The sequence below is a fragment of the Gopherus evgoodei genome, chromosome 5 (genome assembly GCF_007399415.2).
Source record: "Gopherus evgoodei ecotype Sinaloan lineage chromosome 5, rGopEvg1_v1.p, whole genome shotgun sequence".
Lineage (NCBI taxonomy): Eukaryota > Metazoa > Chordata > Testudines > Testudinidae > Gopherus > Gopherus evgoodei.
The window spans coordinates 90,214,699-90,227,328 of NC_044326.1; the positions used below are offsets into that span (position 1 = coordinate 90,214,699).

A 12,630-nucleotide genomic window follows, 5' to 3' on the forward strand; every position below is an offset into this window, starting at 1 on the left:
CCATTGAGCTCAATGCAAATTTTGCCATTGACTGCAGTGGGGCCAGGATTTCACCCAGGGTTTTCACTGGGTACAAGAAATTATGCAAATGGTATTAGAGTGTACTTCAGGTCAATTCAAGAGAAAACCAAACAAAAATGGTGGTGTAGCTCAGCATACAGCATTTTAAGATTTGAAGTGCCTTCATTCATATTTCTATATCAAGTGACAATGAGACAAAAGGCTTTTCTTAATTTTTCTACTGCCCTCACTTTTTTTATTCCTTTTTTTCCCACTTCAGTGAAGAAGTCATTATCAAAACCTAGTGTATAATTATATTACTGACCCTATTTCCTTATAGATTTGCAATAGTTTCAAAACAGAAATAAATAAAAATGAAGGTTTAACACAATTAACAGGAGGGAAAAACGTTGATTTCTAAGTGTAAACATTCTTTGCTGTGGGACCTACGAGGATGATAGTTTAGACTGAACAGCTAGATATTCTCATCTCTTATGCTTCCTTTTATTTTCCTAGTGAACATTATGTAATAGAGGTCAAGCTTTCAGCAAAGATGTTTGAGTTGCTGCCTCAAGAGATCAAAGAAGGAAAGCAGCTGCATGTGTACCCAGTCCTCTTTAATGTTGGAATCAATGAACAGCAAACACTTGCAGAGAGGTAAGGCAGCACCTTTAGAAAAATACGTGTCTTAGTTTCTGCTTCTGGATGTTGTGCTAGTCCAGATGATCTCTCACAGGATTACATAGGAATCTTGCTTATTACTTGCCCTTGGGCCAATTCAGATTGTTTTGGTACATATCAGAAAAATAAATCACATTAAGGGAGATAATCGGATGGTATGTACTAAAACAAACAGTGCAAAAAGTCAGGAAAAGATATGTAATAAGTATATCAATCTATTTCCTACAGTTAAAGCCTGATTTGTTCTTTAATGCACACACTTTGCTTCTGTCAGTGTGAATTAGAGCTATGTGTTCTCAAAGAGCAGATATTGGCCCTTTGAAATATCTCTTGGAAAATCCTAAAACCACGTAATTTGTTATCATAGCATGTGAAGCTGAAATGTTGGGCAGGTAACAGGCATTGGGAGATGCATACTTTCCTCACATTTTGTAAATAGATAGTATGGGGCTCATGAATAGAGGTAATAGATAATAAAGTAGTAATGGATTATGTTATTAATAGTCTTATAATGGCATGAATGGTGGTGTTATATTTTCTTAAACTTTTAATGTATAAATATGCTTGCACAGCCTAGCCTAGCTACAGCCTCAAGACAGTTCTATATATCAAGTTAGTCAGCCTATAGTACAGTTCCTGTCAAAGATTCACCAAACTATTCACCTGCTTCCTAGGTGAAGGACAGCTCTGGGAAATGTTAAATAGTATATGTGGCTTCAAAGAAGAGCCTCCAGAGTTACAAGCTGCTAGTATTACTAGGTGCACTGTGCAATTAGACAAAACATATTTTTACATATTATTTGTATTATCATTGTGCGTAGTACTCTAGTCATGGACAAGGATTCCAATGTGCTGTACAAACACAAAACAAAAGATGGACCATGCCCCAAAGAGTTTACAATATAAGGTTATGTCTGCACTGGGAGTAGGAGACATACCCGCGCTAGCTTTGACTGAGTGGGCATGCTAAAAATAAAGTGTAACTTCAGCAGCAGGAGGGGCTGATGATAAGACGAGATGACAGATGGGTGAATAGATAAGGGAATACAAGGAAACAATAAGATACCAGTGGCCTAATCTTTGTCAAATTTTGTATAGGCATCAAGGCAAAGAAGAGATTTAAGGATTAGAAGGAAAATAATGAGGTAGCATTGTGGATGTTTATGGGGAGCAGCCTCCCAAGTGTGAGGGGCAACGTGAGAAAAGGCATGAAGGGACTTGTTTGAGAAGTTTAACAAGTTGGTGATGGAGGCTGGCATGGGCCAATCAGAGGCAGGAGTTGACATCTCAGAAGTGAATGAGAGATGATAGGTAGGTTGGGAATAGGCTGTTAACAGCCTTAAAAGTGAAGACAAGTAGCTTATGTTTGATGCAGTAGAAAAAGGGAAACCAGTGGAGGGAGGCAAAGAAAGAGGTGACATGGTCAGAGTGACAGCCTCAGAAAATTACATTTGCAGCAGCATTCGGAATGGATATGAGCCGGGCAAGATCGTATTTGACAAGGCCAGAGACAAGGGTATTGCAGTAATCGAGATGTGATATGAGAGCGTGGAAGAGTTTTAGCTATGTGGATGGATATGAAAGGCCAGATTTTAGAGGTGTTAAACAGAAAGAATCAGCAAGATTTAGGTACAGCCTGGATGAGAGGATTTAGAGAGAGGGCTGAGTTGAAGATGATGCCCAGATTATGGGCCTGAGTGACAGGGAGGATGGTGCTGTTGTCCACAGTGACCAATACACTTCTCTTTTCTGTATGCATATACAAAAGATAATCATATAATAAAAATGAAAAATTAAGAAAACATGTCTGTCAAGCAAATCAAATTGGATTAATCTATGGAGAAATAACTATTCTGCCATTTCAGGTATGAACATAAAATTTGGAGTTCACAATATTATCTGACTTCACTGGACTCCCTTGAATTTTAGAGATTCACATATATACTAGAGATATGTAATTAAGATTGGAAACACTGAATGTGTTATTCAGTAAAAGTTTATCTATAAGTATTGAGGGGGGAGAAATAATCATAACAGGAAACGTTAATAACAATAGAAATCATCTTTTGATTATTAATGGTCTACTAGTAAATGTTATTTCAATAGAACTGAACATCTCCAGTTTCAGTGAGCCATAGCTGGGAATATATTTGATTAAGAGTAATACTGAGACACTGAGAAAATAATAGGCAAGCTTCAAGAGAAGAGGAGATATAGTTAATATCTACTTTGGTTGCATTATAAGAAATCATGCATATAACATACAGAAATCATGACAGAGTGTTAAAATACAGGATTACGTTTAGGAGTTATATACATAGATCATCTTTTTCCCCACACTGTATCACACAACAGCTAAAGAATCTTGACCCAAATTTTGCATGTGCTTCTGCATTCACACACGCACCTTCCCTAGTACAGTTCAACTGGGACAGAAGTGGACAGTGCAAAGGTGGAGAGGAAGGGTGATGGCATGGTAATTTATGCATGACAGTGTAGCTAGGCTAGCCAAACTACCTATGTAAGATTACCCCCCTCTCTTTGACAGCACCTAAATATTGTGGTGATGTACACTTCAGAAATATTTCTGTGATAAATAGATTAAATAGGGCACAGTATTGGCTGAAGCTACTGCAGCCAGTGGATGCAACAATGGCTGTGAAACAACCATGTGACATTATTTACTTATCTGGAGGGTTATCTGGGGTTATCTGAACTCAGAGCTATGGTAACTAGTCTCTGTTTTCCAGCAGTGTCAGGAGATAAATCAGTGAGGGGACACAGCACCTCCGTCTGATAAATGATTGTTTTACACAAGAGTGCTTTTACCCAAAAATCCATGTTTTTTATTGAATACAAAGAACACTTCAAAATTAGCAATACTGTAGTTACCCAAATATAGTTACCCAAAGTCTGAAGCGGTGTCAAGTGACAGCGGCAGGTTTCCAGTGGCTAGCCTTCCTCCTAGCTGCTGTGGAGATTGTCAGTGTTGTCTTGCTCATAGAAAATCCAAACTTTTCCAAAATACACTTTCTATCTAATATTTTTATAAGTAATTCAAAACAGAGCATAACTCCAAATAAGTTATAATTGGCTGATGGTTTCCCTAGCAACAGCAAAGAACTGATAATTTCTACTTATCAGTAAAGCAACTCTGGCAAGAAACATACAGACACAGGCACCCAGACTAAGATCAGCTATCCTTGTGAGTAACACTGCGTCTGTTTTTGTCTGCCTAAGCAAGGCCAAATTCTTTCTCACTACATGGATCCCTTGCTTCCAGCTTATGGTGGCTAAGCACAAGATAGCTGTGGATTATGTCAAGTCAAGGTCTCTCGTAACAGGATCTTTGTATCACATTTATCACTATAATTCTTGAGCACCTTCTGCAGACTGTCACAACACAATAAAGACCTTCTGGTTTTTCTCTTCTTCCTGGTGGATCACTGGAATTTTTTCTTTCTTTTCTTCCACTTCTTCATCTCCCTGTCTCCCCTTTCCATGTCCTGCCTGCTCTCATTGCCCCTCCCTTGTTCTTCTGTTGTCTTTTCCTTTTTGCTTTGGTGTTATGGGAAATCTGGACTTGAAGAAGTGAGGTTACATGTCACTCTGGAGGCAGTGATCTCTGAAGCTAGTTTCAGCTCTCAAAAAGAGTGTTCCACAGTTTTGAGCCTGCTGTCAAGAACACTATCTTCACTCTCAGCATTTCACCCTAGAGTTGTGGACAGTAGCTTCTGTGAAACATAATTGTCATGGAAAATCATAGTCTTAGAGAGAATTCTCTTAGGTAGCTTGGGCCAATGCCATGAAGAGCCTTAGAGATGAGAACAGACATCCTGAAGTTGACTGAGTGTCCTGTGAGGAGCCAGATTAGTGAGCATTTGGGTGATACCTTCCCAGCAACCTCTGTTGCTCAAAAAAATGAGCTGCAGCATAGTAGAACAACTGAACCCTTTTTAAAGTGTGCGCACTTTAGCTTCACCTAAATGCAGTCACACTAATCTGGACTGGAGGTCACAAAGGTGTGGGTCACAATGGTTGGGCCGCTATAACAGCAAAAGACATAGCTTACTGGCTAGTTGCTGGTGCAGAAGGAATCCCTGAAAGCTGAATCTAACTGTTCAGGAGAAAGAAGAGGAGTCCAGAAGGATCCAAGGATATGAACCTTGATTATTTGCAGCAGATAATCACAGCAGAGGGTGCTGCAATGGTAGTGGTTAGGTGTTCAAAATTTTTTCCTGCTGACATCACCTCCATCTTGCCTGAGTTCAGTTTCAGCTGCTGACTTCCGCTGAAGCAAAGGCATTATAAGCATCAAAAGTGAATGAGATGTAAAAGTTGGTGATGTCTATAAAAGCAAGCTGGCATTCAGACTTCCACAGCAAATCCTGGCACAAAGACCATTTACTCTGGCTGTCTACAGGGAAGCAGGATTTGAGACTTAATGAATAGTCATGAGATGAAAGTAAGCAGGGATTTTTGTCTGTTAGCTTGTGTTTTTTGGAAGGATGTTCAGGAGTGGTTTAAACTAGTATTTGTTAATGGTGTAATGTGTATTTGAGTTTAGTTATTTTCTGTTGTATAAATCTATTAAAACAAATATTAGAGGAAAAACAATTCTCTATTTGCATAATAAGCCATAGCTGAGGCTGAGTTAGGTATGTGTTTTGTTTTTGTTTCTTGGTTTTAGAGAAGGGAGTGAAGTGGGGTGTTTGTTGTTTATAGAATTTGTTTTATTTTTATTTCCAACATTGTCTTTTGCTGTTTTAGGTTTGGAGATACCACTTTGCAAGAAAGTGTTAACCAGGAAAATTTTGAACTTCTTAAAGAATATTACAAATTGTTTACTGAAAAAATGCCTCCTGATTGTAAGTATAAAATTAATAAAGTAGCATTCAAACTGATTTTAATAAGAATTACAGGTGATAGACCACGGCAAATTGTAATGCTGAAACTTTAAAAGTGTTAGTATGCAGCTTCTTTACGTTTAGACCTCAATCCTGCAACTTACTGTAAGTAGGTGGACCCCAGTGACTACATGGGGCACCATTGAAGTCAATAGGGGTCCATTCGCATAGCACAAGTTGCAGGATCCAGGTCATAGTAGAAAGGTGAAACAGTAACAATGGAGTAAATTATCATGTTTTGCATATTTAACAACATAATATTTATAGTAACATAAGTAGAGGTATCCTATGATATTCATGCACAGATACCTGTCAGAAGTTTGAGTCAATTAGCTCCAGTTATTCACTTAACTTTTTATTCATTTCTGAATACTTCACTAGATGTACAAAACTAATGACTGAATTGCAGCTGTGGACCCTATCAATGGATCCCATTGTACTGTCCAATCAAGTCAATGGAAAGAGTTTCATTGACTTCAGTGGACATTGGATTAGCCCCTTTATGTAAATAGAATACTGTTTTATTACTTCAATTGTTGAACTCAAACACTGAAAAGACCCATTAGGTCATCTAATCCTGCCAAAGCAGGGTTATGTTCTCAAGTGCTTTGTCTAATGTATCTACTTTTAAATAACTTCAGCAATGGAGCTTCTACCACATCCTTGGGAAGTTATTCCACAATCTAAAGATCTCACCATTATGAGATTGGGGTTTTTTTTAGTGATATTCACCCTACATTTTTCTTTGCTCAATTTCAAAACATTACTTTCAGACACTTGAACCATCCTCAATATTTTTTTTTCTTTCTTGTGTCTATGTAATCTTAAAATAGGTTTCCATTTCATCTGACTCATCTAGTGTGATTTAGGTTACAAGGATCAGGGCTTGATTTAGGATCTGTCATTTATGTGTGGCTTTTTCTTTTTCTTTGTGATGCAGACTTTATCATGATAATCCATACTTTTTGTCATCTCAAGATTGGTCAGGTCACTTACCATCTCTGTGTCTCACTTTTTCCATCTGTAAAATGTGGATGGCCACGTTTATCCACCTTTGTAAAGGGCTTTGAGATCTATAGATGAAAAGTATAAGTGTGTATTGTTGTTATGATGTGTCTATTCCTCATAAATTTCTGCTGCTGACTACAGCAGCCTCTGAGCTAATAAATATTTATTGCAGGAAGCATATAACACCTTTATTCTGTGATCTGCTTCTATTTTGTGTCCCAGAGTAATTTAAGATGTTATTTTTAACATATAGGGCATACAATGGGTTGGGTCCCAGTTACTCCAAAATTGCCTCTTACTGCATTTGGGATTGTCAGAAGCAGGTGGTATAACTCCCACATGGTTTCACTGCCAAGGGCTGAAAGCAAGGGGATTTCAATGAAGAGTCATCGAATAGTGGAATTTGCTTTCTGCCCTGGTTAGTCAATTTTATTCTGTTGACCTTCAAGTCAATCTGCAAGGCTGAAGTATTCTCTGGCTTTTTTTCTAGGAGGCAGGGTGAGTATCGGGGTGAGATGATGGTAGGTGTCAGTTCTGTAGGGAACATGGTAGGATTTGGAGAGTTTATTATTCTTTCTGGACACAGAACTAATTCATTATGTTGTTTTATATTATTTGTCCATGCATTGAGTGTAGAAGACTTCTGTTTCATTTGATTACCACTGAACAAAAGCAACTTCTAAGCGATATATATATATACACTATTATTAATATGTATATTTATACCACATATGCCGTGGTGATATTCATGTGATAAATTGCAGAGCAATATGGTAAACAGATAATCATAAGAGTCAGTCCCCAAGAAGCTTGCAATCTAAACAAAGTTATTTTTTGTGCTTTTCCTCTCTAAGCCTGTACAGTTGTCAGTACTAAAATGTTCTGCCTTTCCATTAAAGGATATAGTAAATAGTACCAAAACCATGTTTTTACAACTCTGTCTCTTTAAAAACATCTTTTTTTCTGAAAAGGGAGACAGTTGGAACACATTATGATGTGATATGATATAAAGGTTTTATCACTTTTTCACCACATTAAAGTTCAAGTTTCTTGTCGTCATCTTCAAGGGCCTTCACGTATCTGCTTACCTCTACTTATCTGCTCACATCTCTTGTCACATTGCCCTATGCTCTCCAAGCCTACACATGTCTGTGATGGTGTATATGAACCCTATGCTTCAACAGACACAAAAAAGGCTAATGACAGAGCAATTATCCCCCCTCTATGGCTAATTAATTGACTTGCAACAGCCTGGAAAAAAAGGCCAAAGCTCAGGCAGAAGTGGTGGCAACCAAAGAGGCTGGGAACTACCTTACAGAGGCTTCTCAGCACAAGTCTGACAAAGATACACCTACGAAACAGACCTAGAAATCCAATAGGGAGTGGGTTGAAACTTCCTAAGGCCCATATTGCCAGGCACTTGAGAAGAATTCAACACAGGAATTAAGGACTAACGTTTATAGGCTTGGAAGGCCATGAGAATGGGGTCTGAAAGAATGAGCATACTCTTAATAGTATCTTAGTTAGAGGGCAGGGAGTCAAGCTCCATCACAACACCACTTCTTGCCTCTCCTACAACTCTCTACATGTTTTCCTTTATCCCATCCCTTAGACATGGAACATACTGCCTGATGTGGCCACTACCATCTCCTGCTTCAAATCTCTCAAGACTCACTTCTACCATGATGCCAAAATGAAATTGCTCACTTAACTATGGCTAGTCAGAAAGGTAGTCGGTAGGGATTTTTAGGTGATAATATATTTAATATCTTGGTCTATTGCTTATCTTTTAGTCTGTGATCTCTTCAGGACTGGGATTGTGTCTTCCTGCATATGTGGACCATGCTTAGCACGTCGTGAGTGCTACCATAATAGAATAAATGTAAATTGTTACGTTTGGGTTGATTAGCATAACTTAAAGGGCCTTTGCTATTCATGCATCCGACGAAGTGAGTATTCACCCACGAAAGCTCATGCTCCAATGTATATGTCTGTTAGTCTATAAGGTGCCACAGGACTTTTTGCTGCTTTTACAGATCCAGACTAACATGGCTGCCCCTCTGATATTTGCTATTCAGGAGTACTAGAGACATCCCAAATTCATGCCAATAAACCTTCATACTACATGACACCACCATTTATTTCTTCTGTAGAGGTCATGATACTGAACAGAAAGTACACTAATAATCCTATGCAGTTTGACTAATATGTTCAATCTGAACTTCCCAGCAGTATACAGTTATTTTTGTATAATATCTGCTATTTTATAACTAGCTAATATATTCTTCTATCTCACTTATGATGAGATGACAACAGCAATATAAACAGACAGACAAGCTGGTTTATTTTTTTTAAATGAAAGTTATTCACAACTGGTGACTTTCAGTGCTTAGCAGCAGTTTTCACCACCATCATTACTGCTGCTTATGGTTATTTTCTCACTGTTTTTTGACAGGTTTGAGTCAGAGCTTTGTGGGTTCATGTGACGAATGTTATCAAGTGCACACTTTGCATTCACAACGTAATTATACTCTGCATAGGCTAGTAGATTTTTTCTTGCCAGAATCTTTAACAGCCACTGGAATTAGTGGGGTTCAGGTTAGTCTTTTTTTTTCACCTTGAGAGCTTATCAGAAAATTATTTTCTTCTTTTGCTGCTGCTTTCTGACTTTGGTGTTTGAAATAGACATGTCTTTAATCTGCAAATAAGTACTATGCAAGAGAGCCTCTCTTGCCTGAAGCTGCCAGAATTGTTGCATTAGCTGAAGAGTTTGCTGATGAATTTACTCACTACTTGCATGCAGCAATAATCTAAATAGGTGACAGGCTGAGAAACTCAGCTTTTCAAGTGGCTGCATGGAGTGACTTTACCTCCAACACCATAACTCCTAATTTCTATTAAGTAGTCCTTCAGATTAGTGTGTATGTGTGTGAGCGTGCAGATCATCTACTACCTTCATTGGACCTAAATAACTAAAAGAAAAATTTTCATGCAAATTGCAGCCCCTGAGTTTTCATCACCTGGGTACCCACCTGTGAGGCTGACTCTGAGTGTTTGTTTATACGCCAGGTTAGTAATTTAAAAGGGATGGAATTTTTTTCTCTGTTTTCTGGTCTTACAGTTATTAATCTCCACAACAGAGACTTATGCTCTGGAAAGTTTTCTGGAAAGTCTTACATTACTTATTAAAGATTGGAGCTCTTGCAGTATTATTCTGGGCTACCCTGTGATGTGCATAATGTGCAATGGTTATCTCACACCAACCGTTACTCCCCTGATTCCTATCTTCCATGCATATTCTATCACGGTCAACAACTTTTTCTTCCTTTACCGATGTCAACAATCCCTCCAAATCTACCTCTACTCCATCTATTATTTATAAAATGCTACTGTCATCTGTTTCATTCTGGGATTCATTCTGGTAATAACTTGTAACTGTTCTCCCATGTGTCTTCCTCCTTTCACCTCGTTTTTACTGTTGCAGCTGTCTTTTTCAGTCTCCTTGATCTTATCATAGTAATTGACACTGTGCCACTCCATCTTCCTGGATCACCTCCAAATCTATGCAGGCATCTCTGGTTCCCTTGAAGAACTAATCTTATCTAGCCTCACTGCACATGTCTGCTTATGTACTTGTCTTATTGCGGTTTCTCCATTTCTGGTGAGCCAAGAGCCCTTGCTCTATGGAGATTCATAATGTTTTGTTCTTGTTCTTCTGGTCTTTTTTATTTACCTTCTTCCTTCTCTGTTATTTTCTCTCCACCTTTTAACTATGTGTACCATAATGCTGATACTCATCTGTATATATATCATTCGACATCTTTAATAGCTCATCTCCATCCACCCGCTCTGCTCTCTTGACTTGAGGCTTGTCTATAAAGGGAAGTTAGTGTGCAGCAAGATAAGGTGTGAATTTACAGCACATTAGCTACACTGCAGTTACTCCCTGTATGAGCACTTTTACTCAGGAGCGGCACCAGGGTTTTTGGCGCCCTAGGCAGGGGTCCTTCCGCACTCCCTGTTGGCGGCAATTCGGTGGCGAGGGGGGTCCTTTCGCGCTCCCGGTCTTCGGGGCACTTCAGCGGCGGGTCCTGGAGCGAGTGAAGGACCCGCCGCAGAATTGCCGCCAAAGACCTGGAGCGCGGAAGGACCCCCCACCACCGAATTGCTGCCGAGGGCAATGCCGCCCTCCCAAATCCTGGTGCCTAAATGCACACTTTGTGAGCTTTAGCTTAGTATGCTTTAAGGTGTAAGTGCTCAGCTGCACTCTAGGGCTTTCGCTGCACTGTAGCAGTGTCCACATGGCATGCTAAGGCATGCTCACCCCCTTTTCCCTGAAACAGGTTTCTGTGAAGTGAGAGCCCATTCAAAAGCAAAGGCTCTGCTGGCAGGAACCCATTGTTCAAGCAGGTGAGAGCCATTCTCTACTGATTGACCCTTGATTTGTCAGACCTTTCCAGGCTGAGTTTTCTTCCTGTGTGCCAAGTTCCTGCTACAAAGTGGATAGTCTAATTTACAATGACAGTTGCAATATTCTTAAAACCAAATGGAATTCATAACTGGACATAAACATTTTTACCAAGCTGATGGCTCTTTCATTTCTGGATTCCTTTCAAACTTCTTTTTAAAAAGAAAAAGAACAAACTTTTCTACGTAGTTACTATAGCGCACGTTATTAGTCTCTCTCTTGTCCCCACTCTCTGCTCATCTGGCCTCCTCTCTGTGCCTCTCTGCTTTCTCACCACCTTTGGTTAGCAAACTTCTTCCTCCATAGTTCTTGCCATCTGGAGCAGCTATTCTGTACCTCTTTGCTTCATTGACTTTCCATCTTCTTTCAAACTACAGATGAAAACAGTTTTCACTTGCGCATTCATCTTCATTTCTCATTCTCTTTGACTCTCTGCTCCTATTAAATCATACATAATAGTGAACTGTTTTGGGATAGTTTCCTACTGAAAATGCATACAAATAAAGTTCTATATAACCCTCCCGATTCAGCCAAAATACAGTACCACTTTTACAATATCCCAGAAGAGCTGAACATATGAAGGATATAAAAATGTAGCATGCTTATTGAAAAGTAAACTTAATAAAACATACCCAAAGGTAACAATTTATGGTGAGAATGATTGTTCAGAACTCTCCCTAAGAGGCTACTAGCATAAATGTAGATTAAGCCATGCCTCTGTTTTAAATTGCCACTTTGATATGTGGGCAATAGCCACACCCATGTCAGGATGCTGTGGGATGATATGTGGGAAACAGTAACGGGAAACTTGGAAATGGCAGAGATGCTTAATGACTTCTTTGTTTCAGTCTTCACTGAGAAGTCTGAAGGAATGTCTAGTATAGTGAATGCTTACGGGAAGAGGGTAGGTTTAGAAGAAAAAATAAAAAAAGAGCAAGTTAAAAATCACTTAGAAAAGTTAGATGCCTGCAAGTCACCAGGGCCTGATGAAATGCATCCTAGAATACTCAAGGAGTTAATAGAAGAGGTATCTGAGCCTCTAGCTATTATCTTTGGGAAATCATGGGAGACAGGGGAGATTCCAGAAGACTGGAAGGGGGCAAATATAGTGCCCATCTATAAAAAGGGAAATAAAAACAACCCAGGAAACTACAGACCAGTTAGTTTAACTTCTGTGCCAGGGAAGATAATGGAGCAGGTAATCAAAGAAATTATCTGCAAACACTTGGAAGGTGGTAAGGTGATAGGGAATAGCCAGCATGGATTTGTAAAGAACAAATCGTGTCAAACTAATCTGATAGCGTTCTTTGATAGGATAACGAGCCTTGTGGATAACGGAGAAGCGGTGGATGTGATATACCTAGACTTTAGTAAGGCATTTGATACGGTCTCGCATGATATTCTTATAGATAAACTAGGAAAGTACAATTTAGATGGGACTACTATAAGGCGGGTGCATAACTGGCTGGATAATCGTACTCAGAGAGTAGTTGTTAATGGCTCCCAATCCTGCTGGAAAGGTATAACAAGTGGGGTTCCACAGGGGTCTGTTTTGGGACCAGTTCT

General features: G+C 39.2%; 1 protein-coding gene across 3 annotated transcripts in view; it reads left to right on the top strand.

Moving 5' to 3' along the window:
- The window catches only part of INPP4B (inositol polyphosphate-4-phosphatase type II B), a 514,637-nt gene that overhangs the window by 437,737 nt on the left and 64,270 nt on the right, over positions 1-12,630 (top strand). For all 3 annotated transcript variants that reach the window (XM_030563920.1, XM_030563921.1, XM_030563922.1), the window contains 2 exons: positions 517-657; positions 5,452-5,549. In XM_030563920.1, the coding sequence (XP_030419780.1) occupies positions 517-657; positions 5,452-5,549 (239 nt within the window). The remainder of the gene's footprint in view (positions 1-516; positions 658-5,451; positions 5,550-12,630) is intronic.